Source organism: Alternaria novae-zelandiae, assembly GCF_023758075.1.
Source record: "Alternaria novae-zelandiae strain BMP 2774 chromosome Unknown scaffold_15, whole genome shotgun sequence".
Taxonomy (NCBI): domain Eukaryota; kingdom Fungi; phylum Ascomycota; class Dothideomycetes; order Pleosporales; family Pleosporaceae; genus Alternaria; species Alternaria novae-zelandiae.
The window spans coordinates 245,542-267,329 of NW_026056975.1; the positions used below are offsets into that span (position 1 = coordinate 245,542).

At 54.5% G+C, this 21,788-nt stretch overlaps 7 protein-coding genes and 1 non-coding gene across 8 annotated transcripts; 4 read left to right on the top strand and 4 right to left on the bottom strand.

Moving 5' to 3' along the window:
• Positions 1–830: 830 nt before the first annotated feature.
• On the top strand, positions 831–911 carry J4E88_007256. The gene has a single exon. It is a non-coding gene; the product is annotated as a tRNA-Ser (tRNA).
• A 1,513-nt stretch (positions 912–2,424) lies between these two features.
• On the bottom strand, positions 2,425–3,331 carry SSU72 (RNA polymerase II subunit A C-terminal domain phosphatase; the record flags this gene model as incomplete). Its single annotated transcript, XM_049400877.1, has 2 exons — positions 2,425–3,082; positions 3,132–3,331. 2 exons carry the CDS (start codon positions 3,329–3,331, stop codon positions 2,425–2,427), a joined length of 858 nt encoding a protein of 285 aa, XP_049253189.1.
• Positions 3,332–5,128: 1,797 nt separating this feature from the next.
• On the top strand, positions 5,129–6,652 carry J4E88_007258 (uncharacterized protein; the record flags this gene model as incomplete). Its single annotated transcript, XM_049400878.1, has 1 exon — positions 5,129–6,652. The coding sequence occupies one exon, from the start codon at positions 5,129–5,131 to the stop codon at positions 6,650–6,652; it is 1,524 nt and encodes a 507-aa protein (XP_049253190.1).
• A 1,243-nt stretch (positions 6,653–7,895) lies between these two features.
• On the bottom strand, positions 7,896–10,206 carry J4E88_007259 (uncharacterized protein; the record flags this gene model as incomplete). Its single annotated transcript, XM_049400879.1, has 2 exons — positions 7,896–9,790; positions 9,882–10,206. 2 exons carry the CDS (start codon positions 10,204–10,206, stop codon positions 7,896–7,898), a joined length of 2,220 nt encoding a protein of 739 aa, XP_049253191.1.
• Positions 10,207–11,668: 1,462 nt separating this feature from the next.
• Positions 11,669–13,712, top strand: J4E88_007260 (uncharacterized protein; the record flags this gene model as incomplete). The annotated part of the gene is made up of 5 exons (XM_049400880.1): positions 11,669–11,827; positions 11,890–11,987; positions 12,036–12,043; positions 12,114–12,221; positions 12,268–13,712. 5 exons carry the CDS (start codon positions 11,669–11,671, stop codon positions 13,710–13,712), a joined length of 1,818 nt encoding a protein of 605 aa, XP_049253192.1.
• A 394-nt stretch (positions 13,713–14,106) lies between these two features.
• On the bottom strand, positions 14,107–14,805 carry RPS19 (40S ribosomal protein S19; the record flags this gene model as incomplete). Its single annotated transcript, XM_049400881.1, has 5 exons — positions 14,107–14,358; positions 14,417–14,493; positions 14,545–14,593; positions 14,638–14,656; positions 14,717–14,805. The coding sequence occupies 5 exons, from the start codon at positions 14,803–14,805 to the stop codon at positions 14,107–14,109; spliced, it is 486 nt and encodes a 161-aa protein (XP_049253193.1).
• A 660-nt stretch (positions 14,806–15,465) lies between these two features.
• Positions 15,466–16,605, bottom strand: J4E88_007262 (uncharacterized protein; the record flags this gene model as incomplete). The annotated part of the gene is made up of 1 exon (XM_049400882.1): positions 15,466–16,605. One exon carries the CDS (start codon positions 16,603–16,605, stop codon positions 15,466–15,468), a length of 1,140 nt encoding a protein of 379 aa, XP_049253194.1.
• Positions 16,606–17,905: 1,300 nt separating this feature from the next.
• J4E88_007263 (uncharacterized protein) lies at positions 17,906–20,681 on the top strand (the record flags this gene model as incomplete). Its single annotated transcript, XM_049400883.1, has 2 exons — positions 17,906–19,542; positions 19,961–20,681. 2 exons carry the CDS (start codon positions 17,906–17,908, stop codon positions 20,679–20,681), a joined length of 2,358 nt encoding a protein of 785 aa, XP_049253195.1.
• Positions 20,682–21,788: the final 1,107 nt, after the last annotated feature.

The window sequence follows — 21,788 nt, forward strand, 5'->3', positions numbered from 1 at the left end:
TCGACGCGTGTTTCTGACTGCAAACCAAGACGACCATTCCGACCGTACTGACGCATGTCGTGTTGTAACGGCCGAGCTTATGGCGGGACGTTGGCGTTCCGACGGACTCAATGACCAAGGCAACGGGTTTCTCAGCATGCAGAAGGGCGGTGATGAGACGGAACGCCTAGCGCTAGCGCGCACGTTTCCTGTCGCGCGTTACCCTGTCGAGGAAGCTGGACGATTGGCTCTTCGTCGTTCTTCCTGCATCTGGACTTGATGCCATGCCCGGGCAGCCGGTCTTGCCATGATTTTCAACTCCAAAATTGTGACGTTATGTCGTGAATTGCCAAAGGCATGAGATGAATCGGTGTTCCTTAGGTGTTCTTAGGTGTTCCCAGATGTGACGTCCGTGCAGATTATGATTGCAGGGCAAACTCAACGAACACGAGTTCCTCGTGCGGCTAGTCTGGCGAGATCCGATCGGCGAGTGATGACACTGGACAATCGATGTGAATAGTTCATGAACAGATCGTGAACGACGTGATCTAGAACGTTCAAGGCAAATTGCACGTGTTTTGAGTTCGCTGGCTCAGATGGAACGGGAAGTTTGAAAACGTCCAAACTTTGTTTTGGGCAGGCTATACAGGTTTCGCCGTGCCATGGAACCTTCCAAGGGATGGACTAAGATCCGGCGGTACTCGGCTGGGGAGGGTTGAGCTAAAAGCGCTCCCTCTAAGTGCATAAACTAGCCACCTCGCCCGTACACGGCCGTCTTCTTGCCTATCACTGCTGCTACCTTGTATATTTATTGTCATTGCTGTCTTCTCTTCATCAACCAATAAAACGGGGGCGTTGTGGCGGAGTGGTTATCGCGCAAGACTAGAAATCTTGTTCCTTCGGGAGCGTCAGTTCGAATCTGGCCAACGTCGATCTTTTTGGCCATTGCATTGCCTTGACAGAGGACTTTGCTTGGTGGGAGCTATCTTTTTTGCTTGAGTCGAGTGGTCAGTCCGCTATACACGCTCAGGTTACATCATTCAGGCGCGAGTGCAGTAAGCAGTTAGGTCTTGAACGGCAAAGTAAGCTCTGACACGAAGTAATCAGATAAAGTCTGTCTCTTCACAAGAAGTCGGGGTGAAGAAGAAGTCATCATGTGATGGCGCTTACTGCAGGCAATGTCTGAAGTCGAGAGCGTGGGTACTTCAAAGAACCGCTGGCAACCAACTACTACATCGATCTGGACACAGCTGCATTGGTAATACCATCTAAGCATGTGCTCACTGCACGACACCAGAAACATTCCCAAGGGTTACCGTGTTTCGGAACCTCCATCTTCCAGTATCGCTCCCAACTGCTGGGTCAACGAGTAGGATCAAACCGTCATAAAACACATCACCACCATGCCCAGGTCACATGCCCTTTGCCTCCGCATACCCATATCACACTCCACCCCTCCCCTCAGTCCTGGCCATCACAAACCCCAGCATGGCAATACTTTTTGCAGCCGACCTCATACTTCCACTTTCCGGACTTGACGCCCAGTCCTTTTTGTATAAAGTACCCGTACCGCGCGTACTCTGCTGCATCCTTTCTTTCTTCATCTCCATCTCGACGTTCCTTCTCCCTTCCTTCATCTTCACCCTCTTTGCTACCATTGCTATTGCTCCCGGCATGTTCTTTCAACTCTCCCCAAACACCATTCCCACACTGATAAACACAAGTACAGTACTCGGACCCATCATCTTGCTTTACGCATAAGGAGCGATCGCCGGTTTGTTCGGCGTACCAGGTGCCGAGTTTGGCGATGGGGATTTCTAGGGTGGTGGTGTTAGAATCGAATGTGGGTATAGAGTTGAGATGGACATACGATGGTGTTGCATGAGTTCCCAACCACAGTACTTTGTAGCATTCCCTTCTCTCCTAAAGCTCGATATTGATGGCGACATCCATGTTGGCGATGAAACGACACTCGCGACGAGCATGGCGATCATTAACAGTATCATGCTGTAGCAGCGACTTCCCGAAGTTCGTGTTCCCGCCATGGTATTGACGCGCCAGGAATGACGACGGGTATCTTCTCGGCGGTATGTTTTGATGACGACTTTCCTTGCAGGAGGAAGATCGGAATGTCAGGAAATTACAGTAATGCCGAATTACTTTTGACTTTGGCATCAACGCTCGTGGTACCGTACACGTGGCTAGCCGCAGACCGTGCCTCGAAGCTACAGCAGACGGAGTGTTTGTGCGTTGACGCGCTATGGCGTTGGTGATACAAACGTCATGTCAAATGTCACAATCAAAACAATCGCGATCGTCACACAAACACGGCAAAGACGGCCAGCACCAAAGTTTATCGTGACCTCGTTGATAATTCGTAAGATAAGCAAAACGCCTCGCTATGCAGTATGGGTATCGAGTGTGAATAACAAACGCCGTAAGGAACTAGACCCATGCCAAACTCCAGAGCGCGGGCATGTTGGGCCATCGCTCTTGCCAGGTAGCGAGAATGTCGGGGACGCGCTCGTCAAAGCCAGATCGAGCAGCTCCGCCACCGAATTGCCACCCGCTATCGCCATGTTGTTCTCTCTCCTTGGCTGCGGCCTCATTCAGGCTGAGCGCAAGGTCGAGGATAGCTTTGCCGCCAACGAGAGCTTCTTCGTGGTTATCCCTGATGTCGACGTTGAAGACGTGGACAGGACGGTTGAGCTTTCCTCCCTTGTTGTGGAGGTCTTCCAGCACAGCGTCGAAGCAGCGCTCCTCACACGTTATGACGACGTCGACGACACCAGATTCAGTACCTTGCGAGCCTTTGTCTTCAGCGTGGTCCAAACGTGGTTTGCCAGGCACCCAGTCTTGGAAGCGCTCAGGGTAGCCTTTAATGTTCAAGTTGCGACCGAGCATGTTAAGCAGGCCGTTGTGGGTGTAGAGCGCAGTGTTCTGACCGGCAAGCTCATCGTGGATGGCACGGTAGGTGGTGCTGTTGAAATTGTAGACGTTGGGCTGCGTGATGGTCGGACCGGGTAGACGGACGAGAGAGCCAGTGCCAAAGCTAATGGTAGGGAGATGGGCTGAGGCAAGCTGAAGATGAGCTTCCATGGAGCTAGCCAAGTTAGCGATCTGATTGGCCTGCGGATCAGCGAATGACATACCGGTTCTGGTTACTCGCACACACAGTGCAGAACTTGAGCTTGAAGCTATCGTCGGGTACCATGTTCTGCTCTGCGTGCGCGTCGCTGGCGCCGTCCATGCCCATGGAAGCGGGCTCAGCTGGCGGCGGCGGAGGTGGTGGAGGTGCAGCGGCGGCAGCCTGCTGCCTCGCGCGCAGTCGTGGGTCGGCAGGGGCGTCCATATTCGGCGGGGTCGGGTCGTGGTGCGGGAGGTGTATGGGGCGGTGCGGAGGTGTGATGGGACAGGTGCTGGCGCGTCTGCGGACAGCTCTGCAATTTCTTCACAAACGTTAGTTATGGTTCCACGCAATTATAGACAGCAATCATAGCAAGGTTCACGGGAGATCAGAATTTTCAGCGTTAATTGTGAGTCCTCAACGACATCCGAGGTAATTCCTGCGAATTGCCTAGGACAGCTCCAATATGGGTTCATCATCTCAAGGGCAGGCACGGGGGCGCACGAAGGGAGGAACTTACAGTATTAAAGGTAGTTACTCAAGCTCATAGTCCCATGCATAAGGGATGTCTATGGGTATGAGGCGATAAGTGATGGTGGTGGTTGTGGAGGCACGAGGCCTGTGAGGTTGAATCTTTGTCAAGCTCGAGCTCAAGGTCATAGTCTGCTTAGCGGCTGACTAAGCTCGGCTGAAAGATTACGCGGGGCGCCGAACACCTGGGCACCTCGAAATGGAGGGGCTGGTCGCGATGCTTCATATCGAGAATCTTGGAACAGACTCTTACCTGTTCCTGAAGCGCTTGGACATAGCATATCTCGTATAGGGAGATCGCCTTCATTAAAAGCGATCGCGGTGACGTGATGCTATTGCGCAAGCATACTGTATACCCAAACGGGACGCCTAGGTAACCCGGCTCAAACGCACCTGTCACACGGCGCCGTGGTCTGGGGAATGTGGTCGGGAGAGGACCATGGCATGGCGAAAGGAATGATATCCGAGTCGACTATGATGTGTTTGCCCTCGTGACAGGACGCGGTGAAGAGGGCCCAAGGAAGATGCTCGCGGGCCTGGCAGCGCATTCGACCAGCGGTGCGCGCGCAGTCCCCATGCAGCTAGGCGATGACCTGAAACGCCTACTAAGGTGAAAGTAGCCTAAGCATGCATTGATGGGGTTTGCAATCATGGAAAGGAAGAGCCGTCAGAACACACCCCTCGTTGATGCCAGCAAGGCTGTCTCGAGGCCTCTTGACTCGTTACTTCTGCTTGATATCGACAATCGCACAAATACATTTCATGCCCTACCCACTGGCGGCGCTGTCAAGTATCCTGAAACACTTTGGCATCTAGCACTCCCCGCCGCCTGGTGCCAAAAATAGAGTTGGCCATCACCACCACGCGCGCGCTGGTCTACACAGCATCCAGACGCCGCCAGAGGCCTCGCCATAGTCGCGTCGCCCCTTAGCCGCACTGTTGCCGTTCCCCTCCTGCACGGAACCCTCGAAGCCACCACGTTGGCCCTCGGGTGCGCACCTCATCAACCGTTCACTGGGCAAGTGTTAGCGCCAGGCCTGACCCCCACAACCCCCAGCGAGCGCTTCTCCAGCCGCTCTCCAGTGGAAATATCTTCACGCCCGCCGCGCACTCCCAATCGCCAGGCGCACCTGCACAGCCGACGTGCTGCTTCCAGAAGGCCTGAAGCGCGCCGCCGGGCCATTGGTCACTGTCGCCTCGAAACATCCGACACAAACATCGAGTCACTGCGCCATCTGCCGTCGCCAGTCCACGTCGCGCTGATTCGAACGCTGCTTGTGCGCCTTGTGCGCTGGCCACCTGGAGCCCGTCTCTGCTCCCGCGGCAGTTTCCCGAGTACTGCATACCGCATACCGCATACTGAGTACTGAAGACCGTACTGCACTAGCTGCGTCGCATCCTACTCTGCCACCCGCACTGCCCTCGACCGCGCTTCAAAACTCCATATAGTTACCGCCGACGCCCGACTTGTCTGTTCACGCAATCTACCGCATGACAGACGCCAATTCCGCACAAGAGACGGCCGCCGACTCGCAGCGGCTGAAGAACATCACAGAAGGCGTGGCTGTCCGCGGATACCACAGCGAGCAAGACATGGCGGCCGATGTCTTATCACCACGGAGCGACCCGGGCGCATCGGCGCAGGTCGGGGTCAATCGCACCTCCCTCCCGCCGCTCGTCACTTCCCCGCCATCCAAGGCGAAGCTCGAGCGCGCCAGCTCCTACATGAACAAGCGCCTCTCGACCTTCTCCAACACGTCCAACACACACCAGTCCGTCCGCTCCCGGCCGCAGTCGACTGCCTTCCCCATCTTCCACTCGAGTCTGCCCTACTCGCTCGTCCGCGACTTTGCCTACGACCCGCTGCACCCGCTCTTCTACGGCCCCCTCCCGGAACAGCCTTCCGACATCTCGACACCGGCCAGCGAACACAGCCGGAGACTCTCGGACCCGCCACCCGTGGCATGGCGAAGCGACCGAGGCGGTTGGTCCGCGGGGTCTTGGGACGAGAACGGCGAGCAGCTCCCACAAACAGCATACGACGGCGGCCCACCTTACAGCGAGGACGATGACATATCCAGTCCAGTAGTCACAAGCCACCATGGCGCGCGGCACAAGAAGCACAAGTCGAACATTGTCAATTTCGACCACACTCGTGGGCGGAGAGGATACCCTGAGGAGCAACGGCGGGGCTCGATACTGCCTATGAACGGCGAGAGCAGCCAGTTTGTCAGCGACGAAGCTGCAAACGGGCCCGGGGGTGAGTTGATCACATTTCCACCCGAGTCGTCGCGGCTCGGTGTGCCAGAAGGAGCTTCACGACGCGACTCGCACTTCGCAACCACTCTCCCGCAACGGGCATACGCCGAGACCGACGCCGATGTCGAGGGCCCGCCATACGACTCAGACGACGACATGTCAGAGCCCGAGGACTACATCCACGATGACAACCGATTCTCGCGCGACTACCAGTTCACCATCGCATCGCCCGATGAGGAGATGCACGGCAAGGCCGTCGCCCTATTCGACTTCGCACGCGAGAACGACAACGAGCTGCCGCTGGTAGAAGGACAGGTGATATTGGTGTCATACAGACACGGCCAAGGTTGGCTCGTAGCCCAAGACCCAAAGACTGGCGAGAGCGGGCTTGTACCCGAGGAATACGTCCGCCTGCTGCGCGACATTGAGGGCGGCTTAAACGGTCTAGTCGGTGCCGTACAACCACAGCCCGAACTGCTGCCACCTGAAGCCAACAACGGGCCTGAGAGTCTCCTCAGCCCGGTCTCAGCTGGACCCGAAGCGAAGACGCCCACACAGGCCGACCACCCCCAGAACTACACACCCGTCATATCGACCTTCTCAACCAGCCACAAAGATCTGGAGAAGTACCCGACAGATCGGCTCGGGACGCCTACTACTACCGAGGGCGGCCCGTTCTCAAGAAGCAAAGACACTGGCGCTATGGAGGGTGTGGAGTCAACGCCCGAGCCTCAGCCCCAAGATCAGAAGCCATGAAGATCGTAAGGTCGCTTGCCTTACCATGGGCAAGCTCGGAAACAGATTCCATGGCGCTACAGCAAGAGGTGCTGGACCCATGCATGAGCAAGCAGACGAACTTGCCCGCCAGAGCAAAGGGATAGCCACCTCCTCGTCGTAGCTTGGCTTGGCTGGGTGCAAAAAGAAACAAGATGCTCAACGCGTTCACGACATTCGCTTCAAACCATGTCTTTACCCAGTCTCTTATTTCTTACTCACGAACGCATTCTTCGGCATAGCGGATTCTCTTTCTTCTTCATGCGGAGCAGGGCGCCAAAACGGGATGGAACGGAATACGATGGGAGAGTACTGCTGTCACGGTAGCAGAGGAAAGGATGCAGGTACGATGTGAGTGTACCGGTCCCGTAAAGAAAGGGAAAGGAAGGGGCACCACGATTTCGAAGGTTGTTACATGTTGGACGGTCTGGGCTTACATGGTGTGGACATATCACTATCATTGTAGTTGTACATTTCTCTTTTCTATCTTGACGAAACGACACTTGGCTTGTGATTATTAGAAAGAGAAAGCAAGCCGAGTAATGACGGAGGAGAGTGTGAGATATCTGGATTCTCACGTTGTTTAGCGGTGCGATGGAGCGAGAGGCGGTTTTATATATCAAACCGCCGTCTTCTGTAATACATGACTGTTTCGAGAAATCTGCCTCTACCTTCATGATGTTGAAGTTGACGTTGAGTACTTGAGGCTCGATAGTCAAATACCGTCAATGTATGAAAATGGCAATGGATAGATGAGAAGCCGCCGCAAACATACATCACGCTCTTCCGAAAGATGAACACCACCAAGTACTAAATGTATCTCTTGCGATATGGTTCTCTATATATCTACATGCCCTTTCCCATCGAGAGAAATACACTGTAATCACAGATGGATTTGAGTACTTTACTCAGTTGAATTATTGCATCTAGATTTATGAAGAACAATATAAGGATCTTGTATTGCGGAACACATCACAACTATGTCGACGAAGCAAGCAAAGTCTATACCAACATCATGTCGTGTCATTTAAGGATACGATCCCAATACCATATACTATGCCCATACCCCGCCAGCATCCACCAAACGCCCAAACGCACGCGCTTCCCAAACTCCGCTCTACGAGAACCACGCTAGTATCCCGAAACCAATGAACGAAGAAAGAATACTGTACAAAAAAACCCCCACCCAACCTCCCTTCCCAATCCAAAACAGCACTCCAACCACTCAAAGCGTAGGCGCCCTCTTCAACCCCCGACAATACCGAACATACAACGCATCAATAAAATGACTATGCCTAATCCCCGGCGGTCTCGCTGCCTTAAACGTCTCAATCGCATCCTCAACACTATACCCCAGCCTCTCGATCAAATAGCTCACGAGAAAGAAGCCCGTGCGATTGAACCCATAATGGCAATGTACGCCAATCAACCCCGGCCTTCCTTCCGCGCGGATCTTATCGACGAGGTCGAAGAAGTCGCTGACTTCGGCTGCTTGGGGCGGTTGCTTGGATACCGTGGGGAATTTGTGGTAGGGGATTCCGCCTTCTTCTAGGCCTTTGGGGTCGTAGACGGGGTTGTCGTGCGAGATGTCGATTACGGCGCATAGTTTGCCCTTCCACTGCCTTGTCAACACCTTGGGCGTGTGTTCCTCATCGACTTCTCTTAGTGTTTTCATGGCGCGGAAGACGCCTGCGATGGGTGCGGAGACGGGGGGCACGGCTTTCCATTTTGCGAGGTTCTTGACGTCCCATTTGCCCTCTGTGGAGAGGTATGAGAGTTGCCATGCTAGGGAGAGGCGCGGGTCGATGTAGTCGATGAAGAAGGTGTTGATTAGGCCGGCTATGATGCGCGAGGTGGAGGGCGCGAAAAGGAGGGAGTGCGCGGCTGGTTTGGGCATTATGGCGGTTTTGACGACGAGGCGGCGGGGGTGCGGGGAGGGCGTGTGGGTGGTGGGGGTTATGGGAGTTATGGTGGCGGAGAGGAGGGGGCCGTCGGTGGTGATTACGCTGCCTTCTGTTGTTTCCGAGGTGGAAGAGACGCTGACGTCGGTGGTGGATATAGCGGTTGATTCGATGGTTTTGGTGTCGTCCTCTAGTTTTGGTAGGTCCTTGACATCGATACCGGAGTCTTGGTGCTCTGTACGTCCCGGGTGGTCGTTGTCAGGGAGGACTGCGGAAGGTACGAAGGGGGCTGCTGCAATGGGCAGACTCGCCATCTCGCTTGGTGGTTGGATGGCGCTGACATCCCTTCCTAGAAACTCGACAATCTGCTTGACGTTCGACGCAGGAGTGACTGTGTCTGTCTCACCGGCAGCAAGAAACACTGGAATGTTCAATCCTCTCCAGACCTCTTTACCTGGAAGACCCCCATTCGGCGAGCCACTGCAGTAGTCGGGACACATTCCGCGAGCCATCCTCAACCACACGGCACTTCGGCTCTGCTTGTTGAAGCGCAATTGTAGTTTCTTCGTTTCGTCGTCAGAATCCACCCCCGCCATGCGTAGGACGCTCTTGCTGTTGACACCTCCTCTTCGATCCCAACGTCTAATCAGATCGAAAAGAGCAGCAGGCATCAATGTGACAGAGCGTAGCTTCTTGACTTCTTCTTCAGTAGGAGGTTCAGCTTTGGGGCAGATGGCAATCAAGCCGCTGACATGCTGCGATAGGAGGTGTGCGTGTGGCGAAGTGGGGGAAGCCAGGAGCGCAGCAAGTGAACATCCCATGCTGTGGCCAACAAGAACGACAGGCTGTCCATCGCTAACTCCACGATGTGCTTCGATAACGACGGCAAGAAGCTGCACCAACGCTTCCGTAGTGTAGGCGCTCCATGTCTTTGGCTCAAAGCTTGACACACCGCATCCAGGGAGGTCAACGGCCAGACAGGGAGCTAGATTGGAAAGACTGATAAGGATGGGACTGAATTGAGCGATAGAGCCCCCGAGGCCATGGATGAACACCAGTAGTGGAACAGGACACGGATCCTTGGGGAGTTTGTCCTCTTGATGATGTGGGCGGTAAAAGGTCCGGAGCCTGGGGTAGACGAATCCAGTTGACGGGACAGTGTAGGAGCGAACGGTGGAGTACTTCTTCAATAGGCCTGGATCTGTACCAGCGGCTTCATCTGCGGAGGATTAGTAAAACAAGGCTAGACGATCGCCAGCTAGGCCACGTGATGAATGACATCCACGTGTGTGGCTAGGCAGAACACTCACCAGCCGCGGTATCAGATACATGTTGGGTGTTGATGGCGGTTCCCTTGTTTCCCTTACTCCGATACCAGAGTACAGATCCAAACCCACACAAGGCTGTCAGTTGGAGCATGCCCACCAAAGTCAGAGTCAACCGGTCTCCGCTAACTACGAATGGGTTGAGAAGCCGGAGCAGACGGAGGGCGGATTGCTTTATACTGTGCCCATACCAGAGATTAAGGTCTGAAGCGGTCTGTGTCACTGGGTCGCTGGGTGAGGCAGCGAGGGGAGCCTGTGGAAGACGCAACGTGCCATTGCGGAACAAGCCAGGTCGCGAATGAGGCTCCATGTCCCTTTTCGTGCTGGAATGCTGAAAGTATATGCGACGGGGCGTTCGGGTTGCCGGCGTGCGGGACGGTGACGAGCACTGGGCGGCAGCCAATGGAATCAGATGGTGCCTCTCGTGCCCGGATCGCTGGAGAGAAAGAGCCGGTGCTGAGGGCGTCTCTTATTGGAAACCTTGCGCACGTTTGGCAACGGCGAATGCGCGGCTACGAAGGATATTCCTTAATCTGGGAACTGAAGGCGCGACCGATATCTGACGAGGATATCATCCTGACACAGCGATATGGAAAGATAAAGCGGCAGCGAGCGGTTTTGCTTTGTACGATAGTGCTTTGCAACCCCCAACTCGGCAGGGAATGGCGTGGGAGTGTTTGCGATATGGAAATTGCTTAGTAGAGAGGTTTGTGATGGGCGCATGGGCGGTATGACGTTGGGTTGGGCTGCTGCCAGGCTTCGGAAGCGGCGTTTTCACGTCCATCGTGGGAACTTGGCAGGGATGCTGGAGCCTTCTCACAACGGCCTTCCCCTGACCATCATCATTGCGAACTCTATGGAGAACCATACTTAGTCCTCCCATCTCCCCGTCTTATTGAGACCTGCTGCCAAATTGCGCGTGCTTTTCCCGTGATCCGGATCTTCCGGTGCGACGCCAGCCCGACACACCAGCGACGTGTGCTCTTCGTCGTCAGTTCCCCCAGCCCAAGGCAGAATGCAGTATTGTACATGTACTGGGAACGACCCGGTACTCGGGTCAGATCGACTTACCTGGCCGTCGCGGTACGACATGGACAGATGAATACCTAGCCGACATGCAGCCTTGCGTGCTGCGACGACCATGCAAAGCGCCAGGCTCGCAGCATGCATGCGAGAGGCTCCCGCCATTCCCAGCGCGATCTGGCGTCTTTCCAGAACCACCCCGCGAGCGACTTCGCCGTTGCAGACGCCGCATGTGGTCAAGCCGAAGCCACGCCGGTAGTTGCGCCGACACACACCGGATTTGGCCGCGACCAAAGTAAATTCCCCAGACCAAACCACACCACACGGCGCTAGATGGCCTCGACTCGTCATATTCGGCTTTCAATCAGGCCCGTCGCATTGGTCAATGGCAGCGTGTGTCAAACTCACGCGTCTACCATGTTCCCATCCGACGGACCCCTCCATCGTTCCGAACGTTGGCTCCAGCGCAACGTGACGAAGGGCTGTCGACGCCCCACACAGACGTCGCTGCGAGCATTCGGATTGCTGCTTCGTCACTAGGGCAGCCGACGAATGTGTAGATCCCTGCTACGGGAGTACCTGGGTATACACGGTAACTGCTAGTTATCTCCGTATCTCTCACGACTTCATCCATTGACTCAACTTTACCTTTGCCTCTCTGACTCCTTCTTGAGCTGCCTGTGCATTCCTCTTTACTCTTCCATTGTATTGACCTCTCTTATCAATCACCACACTACAAGCAGCCCGCCATGGACCCGCGCAACCTCCAGAAGCAGCGTGAACCAGAGGAGCCACGCTTCCTCAGCTTTCCACATCTTCCCGATGACGCGAAGCTGGAGGATGGCAAGCCAGCGCTCAACAAATACTCGTCTACACTCACAACCGGTCACAACTTCCCCGGAGCCCAGGTTCGCTACACGGTGCCATGACGATTGAACGACTTCAGTCACTAACGGTTTCCGTCGCCTAGGCAATGCTATACGCAGCTGGTGTACCATCACGGGAAGCAATGAAGACGCAGCCCCATGTGGGAATTGCGAGCGTCTGGTGGGAGGGCAACCCTTGCAAGTCAGTATAATCTTTGGATTCGTTGTCATAATACTGACGATAATGCAGCATGCACTGTGAGTGACCCATGCGAACGCCGCAATATACGCCAATATAGTCTCGACGTAGTGTACTGACGATGGGCAGTGCTGGATCTCGGGAAGGAAATCAAGAAGCACGTCTTGAACGACAACATGCTGGCATGGCAATACAACACGATTGGTGTATCTGATGGAATCACAATGGGTGGAGAGGGTATGATCTCAGTCTTTCAAACCTCTACAGGATCTAACATCTCCAGGAATGCGCTTCTCCCTCCAGACCCGCGAAGTCATCGCCGACAGCATCGAAACCGTCACTTGCGCCCAGCACCACGACGCCTGCATAGCCATCCCCGGATGCGACAAGAACATGCCCGGAGTCATCATGGCATTCGCGCGACACAACCGTCCCTCGCTCATGGTCTACGGCGGTTCGATAATGCCAGGATACTCCGAGACGCTGAAGAAGCCCATCAACATCTCGACCTGCTACGAAAGCCACGGCGCATACATATACAAGAACCTGAAGAGTGCTTCAGAGGGCAAGTTCTCACCAGATGAGATCATGGAGGATATCGAGCGGAATGCTTGCCCGGGAGCTGGTGCTTGCGGAGGAATGTACACGGCCAACACAATGAGTACCTCGATCGAGGCAATGGGACTGACTCTCCCGAACTCTTCAACGACACCCGCAACTTCACCCGCCAAAATGCGCGAATGCGCCAAAGCTGCCGCTGCGATACGAGTCTGCATGGAGAAGAACATTACACCGCGAAAGCTCCTCACAAAAGCTTCTTTCGAGAACGCCCTCGTCATGATGATGGTACTAGGCGGATCCACAAACGCCGTGCTACATCTCCTCGCCATGGCAGGCACAGCAGGCGTCCCCCTGACGCTCGACGATTTCCAGCGCGTCTCCAACAAAATCCCCTTCCTCGCCGACCTCGCGCCATCAGGAAAGTACATGGCCGCAGACCTCTTCGACATCGGCGGCATGCCCTCCGTCATGAAACTGCTCGTCGCAGCCAACCTACTCGACGGCAGCATACCCACCGTGACAGGAAAAACCCTAGCCGAAAACATCGAATCCTACCCGTCCCTCCCCCAAGACCAAGTCCTCATCCGGCCCCTGTCCAACCCCATCAAACCTACCGGCCACATCGAGATTCTGCGCGGCAACCTCGCGCCTTCGGGCGCCGTCGCAAAGATCACGGGTAAAGAAGGCCTAATCTTCACCGGCAAGGCCATAGTCTTCAACAAAGAACACGAGCTCGACCGCGCCCTCAACCTCGGCCAAATCCCCCACGGCGAAAACGTCGTCGTAGTCGTCCGCTACGAAGGCCCCAAAGGCGGTCCTGGCATGCCTGAACAACTCAAAGCTTCGGCTGCCATTATGGGTGCTAAACTTACCAACGTGGCGCTCATCACTGATGGACGGTATTCTGGCGCTTCTCATGGGTTCATCGTTGGCCATATTTGTCCTGAGGCTGCGGTCGGTGGGCCTATTGCGGTCGTGCAGAACGGCGATATGATTACGATTGATGCGGAGAAGAATCGCATTGATATGGATGTGCCGCAGGAGGAGATTGATAGGCGGTTGAGGGAGTGGGTGGCGCCCAGTATGCCCGTCACGAGGGGTGTGTTGGCGAAGTATGCGAGGTTGGTTGGGGATGCCAGTCATGGTGCTATGACTGACCTGTTCTGAGGAGCACCAGGAGTGCATGGAGTTTGGATATAGAGAGTACTGCAAATTGCAGATATTGACATTCGATGGGTATGTGCATGACGTGTTAGAAGTCCATATGTGACGTGCGTTCTAGGACGTCACATCGTCAAGTGCGCATATACTCCAACGGCGATCATAGCAAAGGCGAAGTCACAGAATAGAAAGAGTTCGCACATGATTGTCGAAGTAGAGGGTATCATGTTGCTTTTGAGGCCCAAGCCCAGTGTCATTGGAAGTCCTAGGCTAAAAGCAGGCCCGACTCAATCATGTCTTTCAACGCCATAAGCCGTAAACCGTGGTAGATCCGTAATGCCGCCCCGCAATCAAATGCTAGACAGCTCTTTTACACATGTTCCGCGTAGAAGGTGATAATCTACTCGTCATCCTCCTCCTCCTCAGCCTCGAGAGTGGTCTGCGCGATACGGTCCAAATCACGCTGGCCGGACTGTGTGATGCGGCGGCCACCCTTGTCCTCGTCCTGCTCGAGCACACCGATCTTCTCGAGAGCCTGCATGACCTTACGGTCGACGGAGCCGGAGGCGTCGACGTGGTGGGAGGGGCGCGAACCGCGGTTCTTGGTGGAGCCGTGGAACTTGCGGAGGCGGCCGACACCGACGGTCTTGCGCTGTGTAATTCATCAGCATTCCGTCCCTTCATGTGTTCGTTGTGGGCATTCTGCATACCATGTAGACGTGGCGGGCGACAGCGGCGGCGCGGACGTAGAACCAGTCAATGTCCTGGGGAGGAAGCTCGTTGGAGTCTGCGCATGTTAGTTGAAGTTTCTCGCATGGGTGGGGGATCTGATTCTTACGGCTTGTCTTGACAGTGTCAACCCAGCCTGTAGATAAGTGGTCAGCGAACTGAGGTTATCCCCCATTTACGGGATTCAGGCTTCATCCTTCACCCGCTGGATAGAGACGAACCTGGACTGGCATAACGTTAGCATTGGACATCGCGTGGTTTTGCGCAAGGCCAAAACTTACATGGGAAGCTTTCCCTGACGCTTCAAGAAGGCGGCATAGGCGGCGACGAACTTGTGGGACTCGATGTCCTTGACGGAAACTCCGGGCATGATTGCGGTATTGGTTTGGAATTGGGAGGTGGAGAGAGGCGGTTCCGTGGGCTTGTCGTTGAATGCTGCGGCGTTCGAAGATATCGCGAGAGCCAAATTCAGCGACCCACGGTGGCTCGCTTAGGAACAATGGTCGGGCCGGCGCTAGGGGCGCGCTAGGTGGGGCTGCGAACTATCACTCTTTCCAAGCCTGCGACATCTGGAACATCGACCCGAATATCGTCATTATCCAATTGTGTAGTTGGACACAACTTTACAAGCTCTTCTTGTACGTCGCTCGAGAGCGATTGGTATCGCTGGTATCGAACATGCGTGCTTCACAGGCCACCCAGGACTCAAATAGTTGATACTGCAATACGGTTTCATCCGATCGTGGCAAGGACTAGCCAATGTGTTTAACACGAATACATTCGTACGTCGGTCTTTATTTAAGTATTATCCTATGCGTGGTGGACATTAGAACTTTTCCGAAGTCGCGCGCCAGCGCTGAGACAGGTATTTTAGACGGAAGACAGTATACTTGTATGCTTCAGTATCTTCAACTCATAATTATCGGAGTCATCGCACAACTTGGGATACATCTGTCAATCAGGCGGAAGAATGGTAACTTCATGTGTATTCTATTGATACTATTCTTGCTTCAATGTTACTACATCCAATCTACCACTTGCTGATATCAACAACAGTAACAGTAACTGAGTTGTTACTAGCAGGAGGCAGCTCTCCACCACCCATAATCAACAACTTAGACTGGTCCTTGAGGACGCGAAGATGCCTAGTGTAAGAGGTGGCTTCGGGAGTAGCAACCTTGACCCAGGGACCCTCTCCAAGACCCTTGTTGATGAACACCTCCGAGTTGCTGTGTGCGCTGGCAATGATGGTTCCGTTCTTGCCGCCAGCAGAACTCCAGACGACGTATGGAGAACCAGTGGGGATGGTGCCGTCAGTGGACTTGAGGCTGATACCGGTGGCCTCGCCGAACTTCTCGGGGTCGGACACGATCTTGTAATAGACCGGGAACTGGTATGAGGTGGTGATGGCAGGTCCGCCACCGTACTCGTAGGTCATGATGTACTTTCCGTTGGGGAGCTTGGCGACTGTGGGCATGCCAGGACGGTCGGTGTAGGTGGGGTAGGTGACGTCGTCAATGACTGCGCCCCAGGTCTTGAGGTCGGTGGTGGTCTGGTGAACCATCTTCTGGCCGTAGGTGGCGTTCTCGCGCTGGTCGGAGTAGTAGCAGATGAGAGTCTTCTTGTTCATCATCAGGAAAGGCTCCCACACGGGAGTTAGGCCGTTGTTGGGACGAGCCTCGCCACCTTTGGCGATCGAGGAGACGAACTCCCAAGTCTTGCCGCTATCCTTGGAGGCGTAGAGAACAATGTCGGTGGTTGAGAGATCGGTGGGGATTGAGGAACCAGAGATGAGGACAGTGCCGGCCTTGTAGCCACCAATTGCCTCAGGAAGAACGTAGAGGAATGGCTGGTAGCGCAGACCGAGGCCGTTCTTTGTGTCTTGTACGCGCGAGAACTCTTTCCATGACTTTCCGCCGTCGGATGACTTGAAGATGGGGAAGTAGACCTTTGGTGGCTCTGGCGAGTAGTTCTCCCAGGTTGCGAGGAGCGAACCGTCAGCGAGCTGAGCACTGCGCGCATACAGGACACCGGGGTCTGTCCAGTTGGCGTCCCTGGGTGGTGAGAAGATCACATTGCGGGAGAAGGTAGGCTGTGCCGCCTTCTTGGGGTGCGCAGACACAGTCGTCGCGACGCTGATGAGCGACAGGAAGAGGGTAGAGAGACGCATCTTGAAGGCTTGAGAGATGTGCAAGATGAAGCCAAAATCGCAGCCGGCATCAACAAAGTATATAAACAAATGCCAATGCAACTCTACCGGCCAGTCAACCGGGATCTACCATACTACCATGTGATCGATATTTCGTTCCCGGTCGGTGGTGCGAGGTAGTTCTCGGAGTCTGCCCGTTTAACGTCATGTCGCCCTGCCACACATAGCAAGCATCCTTGCTCTCCGCAGAAAACACGTCGTTCAATGGCGGGAATCTGGAGACCGCTGTCCGGAGTAATTGTGGGGAACAAGGATCTTCGTGTCTTGCGGGGAAAGCGGTAGTTTATACACCGAGCAAGCCTTAGCTAACTTAGCTAATGCCTAGTCATCGAATGTGCCGAGGCGCGGAGGTAGAACTCTGAACAGATTGGTCCGGAAGAATGATGAGAGCATGTGACGAGAGTCTCTCCGGAGCATCATGGCCAAGATCTTGGAGATCGGAGGTATGCCGCAGTTGTGTTGTGGTGGTGTATGTATATGTCGGGTTGGGGGCTGAGAGTGGGAGATGGGTGTGGCATGACGCACGGCATTGGCAGCGGGAAGGCGCGTCCACGGGTGCCATGGAACGCGACAGCTCGCTACCTCGAGCCACGAAGTCTATCTCAACATCATCGATGCGGACTGCGTATTCCATTCAGCGATCATGCGATGCGCATCTCGTCTGGTACACGATCGGACAGGTTTGTTGAGTTCCAGCGGCGTGCCAGAGCGTGACGCGTAGGAGGTTTGCACAGAAAGACGACACCGGCGACGCGTCTGGTGGCGAGGAGCAGGTACTATAATGTATCGAGGCTGCGCAATCGTACATACACGCTTCAGCGGGTAAGGCAGAGTTAAGAAGACAGATAGAGATGAGGCAACCCACGCATGTGATGCTGGCTGCGTTCGGCTGATGAAGTTCGCCAATCAGCGGGTCGGCACGACAGCCTCGTTGATCGCTCTGCAGCAGTGGTGGCAGTGCAGGAACGACCGCAGCAGTCCTCTCCGGTTCGTTGAAACTCCAGCTGACTGCAGCCTGGACCGGTCAAAACCAGCAAGATGTCGCCCCTCTTTGCGTCCCTCAGGCGACTGTTCCTGCATCGCGGCGCGAACACTATGCGAACATGGTAAGTCTCTATGGCTCTCAGTTTCAGGCAGGGCGACCCTTTGTCATCGCAAGGCTGAAGTGAGCACTTGACGGTTTTGGTGGCTGACTTTCGCATCGCGATAGGCTTCTTCAATCGCTTCTCCTGTGCCTTTGCGCTTCAATCAACAACACCCGATGAGCAATGATCCAAAGACTTCTGATGCGGGGCGCGAAACCCCTCTTCCACAATACGAAAAGACGCAATCGGTGCCGTTCACTCTCAATCTCCAAGAGGATGCACGCAATCCTGGCCAATTCCAGCTCGTCTTCAACCTGGGCCCGAAACAGCAATCATCGATCGGAGTGCCTCTGAGCTGTGCACCTAATGTTGCCGCGTCTACGACTCTACGAGATGGCTTCAAGTCTAGTATCGAGAGCTCAGTTCCTCAAAATACGAGTCCGCCAAGCACTCCTCTCCACGACAGGCAAGGCTGGGCCGACCTGGACAATGTGCCTCCTGACTTTCTCAAAAAGGTAGTGCCGGATTGGAATGTGTCGTTTTCGCGGAGCGACTCAACGGCCTCCACCCAATCCAAACGACTTACCGACATCAAGGCCAGGATCAAGAAGAAAGGAAAGGGCTATGTGGTGCGCTTGTTGAAAGGGTCGACAGACTCGAACGAGATTGCAGAAGTTGATTTGGGTCAAGCGGTTGGCTCAGAACGGGAATTTGCGACTCCAGAGCTTGACTCGGCGACTTTGCCTGCGGAACTGTATTCTCCTCCTTCGGCTGTTGCATCGAATACCGACAGTCTTTTGGGTCGCGACGATATCTTCGAGATCGGTACTTCCAACACATCAGGCGTTCAACGATCACCGCCGTCTGCGATTCCACCAAGGAGTCATCTGCCGCGCAATAGTCTAGCCCGGACTTCGATCGCAGAGGATGGCTTCAGTGATGCTGAGACTCTGATACCAGACATCCGCTCGATACACGACCGTATGGATGAAGATCAGACTGATGCAGAACCGTCGTCTCTGACCCCATCAATGTTTCCTACCCGGTCAGCCTCAGTCTCCAGTATCGTGAAGACGCCAACCCGCGGTTTGTCACTCGTTGGGCCCGTACGAAAGGGTGTTGAGAAGAAGAAGACGCGTCCCCGTGTGAAGAGCCGAGCGGCGAATCTAGACCTCAAACGATCGGATGCTCACAAATCCGTCAAGCGTCGCGTGGGACAGACAACCTTTGCATCCGATAGTCAAGTTGTAGAGGATTTGGTGAACTCGACTACTTTGCGGGAACGCAACCGTCCCGTGTCTCGAAAGTCGAGTGGAATTGATCTAGGGTCCGATGAGTATGCCACCTGGTCGCAACCGATGCGACACACGAGCGCGGCGAAGCCACGGCATCTTCGTCATGCATCAGCAGACGATCTTCATGTCCCTGCCAGACCCAAACATGGCTTACGGTTGAACACCGACGTACCTCAGACCAAGTCAGCTCATGTGTCGCCAGCGACGCGCCGCAAGAGATCACCTAGGATACGGAAGCACGCATCATCCTCTTCTTCGTCAATAGATACCGAGGACGCCAACGCACTGCTATCACCCCAGTCGGCAGGAGCGGGTCGCGCAGATGAGCTCCGTGAAGCGCTAAGAAGAGCTTTAGATCAAATTGAGTCAGGGAACGAGGATCTTGATGATAGTTTCGAAAAGCCTGTAGTGCCCACCATTATTGAGCCATCGATTGACGATCATGTTGGCGAGATACCGCTACCTCCGGAAGCAGAAATACGGATGGCATCTACTGGTGGTCGAAACACAACATTGAGGTACTGGGGCCTTGCATTGAGTGCGCTGTCAGACAAAGCCTATGAAGGTTTTCGATTGCTTCGTGATACATTCGGTACTGAACCGCCTGTGCCGCAGGGGCATGTTCGTGTGCGATGGACTTGCGTCAGTAACTCAGCATACTCTTTCTATGGACCATGCTAACAAGATGTAGTCATGCGGTGAGCCATTGTATGACGACTTTATCGAACAGCGACCCAATGCTGCCCGCCTTCTTGAAGCTTATCTCAATCGCCCAAGAGCTCATACACCACATAGCCCTACTAGCCAAAGCAGCACCGCTTCATCGATGGCCTCCATCTTCGACTCGTCCAGCAGAGCGTCTACATTGACCACGCCGTCGTCGACATACGGTGGGCCTAACTCTTGGACTAGAGGTAGCGACCCTTCCAAGTATAGCCCGTCCCGTACCGTCGCCAGCAACCCCTTCAGTGTCCGTATGCCGTCCTTCGTCCAAGAGTCCTGGCTCCTGACCTGTGCGAACGAGGGCCGCCTGACACCAAAGATCGTCCATCTCGATGTCAACGAAGGGCGCGTAAGAAGCGACAAAGACCTTGCGCTCGCGCTGCGAGAGCATTACGACCAGCTCAACCGCCGTTGGTTCAACTGGGCTCGTCTTCGCGGGCTAACGACCATCGAGTTTGTCCAATTCGAAGTTCATCGCAATCGCTTCGCTGATATCCGTGCGACACCGTCTATGCCGCCCAAGTCTGCTGCTTCTTCAGCTTCGACCAGTGAGCCAGAGAAGTCTGCAGCGCCGTCTCAGCATCCGTACACCTTCGAGCCCAACGATCTCCTGCCGCCTGTTGGTAGCACGTATCTCCTCCATTTGTTCAAGCATCCGCAGGATTATGAGGGTGAGCTGATAACGTATCTTCGCAGTCCGAAGCGGAGGCAGCGGTTGGAGTTCGGTATGGGCTGGGGCGTTCATCTTGTGGAGGGGTTCCTTGCGCAGCGCGTGTGGGCAGTGACGATGGGAGTTTGCGGCTTGGGTAGTACGGTCTTCGCGATTCTGTGGACGGTTAGGAAGGGCGACGTACAGGGTGCCTTTGGGGTTGCGCAATGGGTGTTGGGTATCGCTGTCTTGCTGGTTGGCGGTCTGCAGGCGTGGTTGGAGTAGCCGCTTACGTATACTTTTCAATCAACGCGTGCCATACCACAACAAGCTTTACAGGATACAAAAAGAACGCAATCAGCGCAACAACAAGGTATACAGGGCCGTAGGGTCTACATTAACGTCGTGAGATATAGATACTCAACCTCTATCGCCGTCGCATTCCTCAAAAGAGAAAGTTGCCCAGACCTTGAACAAAAAGAGAGCCGATGTAGACATGATCTGGGACCTGTCCAAAAGCAAAAAATGATAGCTTCTCAAGGAATCGAACCTTGATCTACACAAGTAGGGCGCGCCACGATGGCATTCCAAGCAGGTCCGAAGTTACCTTCAACACACATACTATACAAATGACCTTGACGGAGAACCTGTCGGTCTGTGTCGTCATACCATTAGACCAAGAAGCCTGGTGTGTTTTGATGAAGAAAGAGCCGGCTCCATAATACATATAGAATAATTAGAGTTGTGTGGAAAACTGAAGACAAGGTCGGTAAAAAAATGCACTGTCCTTCACCCCAAACAAGCCGCCAGCGAGAATCACAATTGGAGCGGCACACCCACGCAAACGCCGTTCTCCTTCACCTTATCTTGCGTACGTACTTAAAGGCAGCAAAAAAAGATGATATACTTGGTCTCTGCTTGAGTCGAACAAGCGTCTCTCACAAACACTGCAAAGCACAGCTATCACCAGTCAAGTGACCGGGACACTGATGGTGCCAGCGTCAACTGACACTCTGTACTCACAGGAGCTGTTGGTGAACGTGTTACCACTCCACTAAGAGACCCGGTTTGGGTTGTTTTGATGGAAGAAGAAGGGTTTACGCGGTATATGTGGGATAGTGAGGGTGACATCACCTCCTGGCTGAAGCGAGAGCAGCACGATGAGTGAGTGGGGAGGTACTTGAGTGGTTCTACAGTGACAATGAGATCGTGATGATGGTGCCTGGAGCTGTACGCGGAGCTGTAATGCTGGTTGCTCAGTGTGGTGTTTTGGCTTTGCTTCAAGGCGTACGCGACCAAGTGACATCATCACCTCGAGAACGACGAGGTAATGACACACCCAGAAGTTTGTTCAAGGGAGCTACATTGACATGCATTCCAAAACAACGCAGC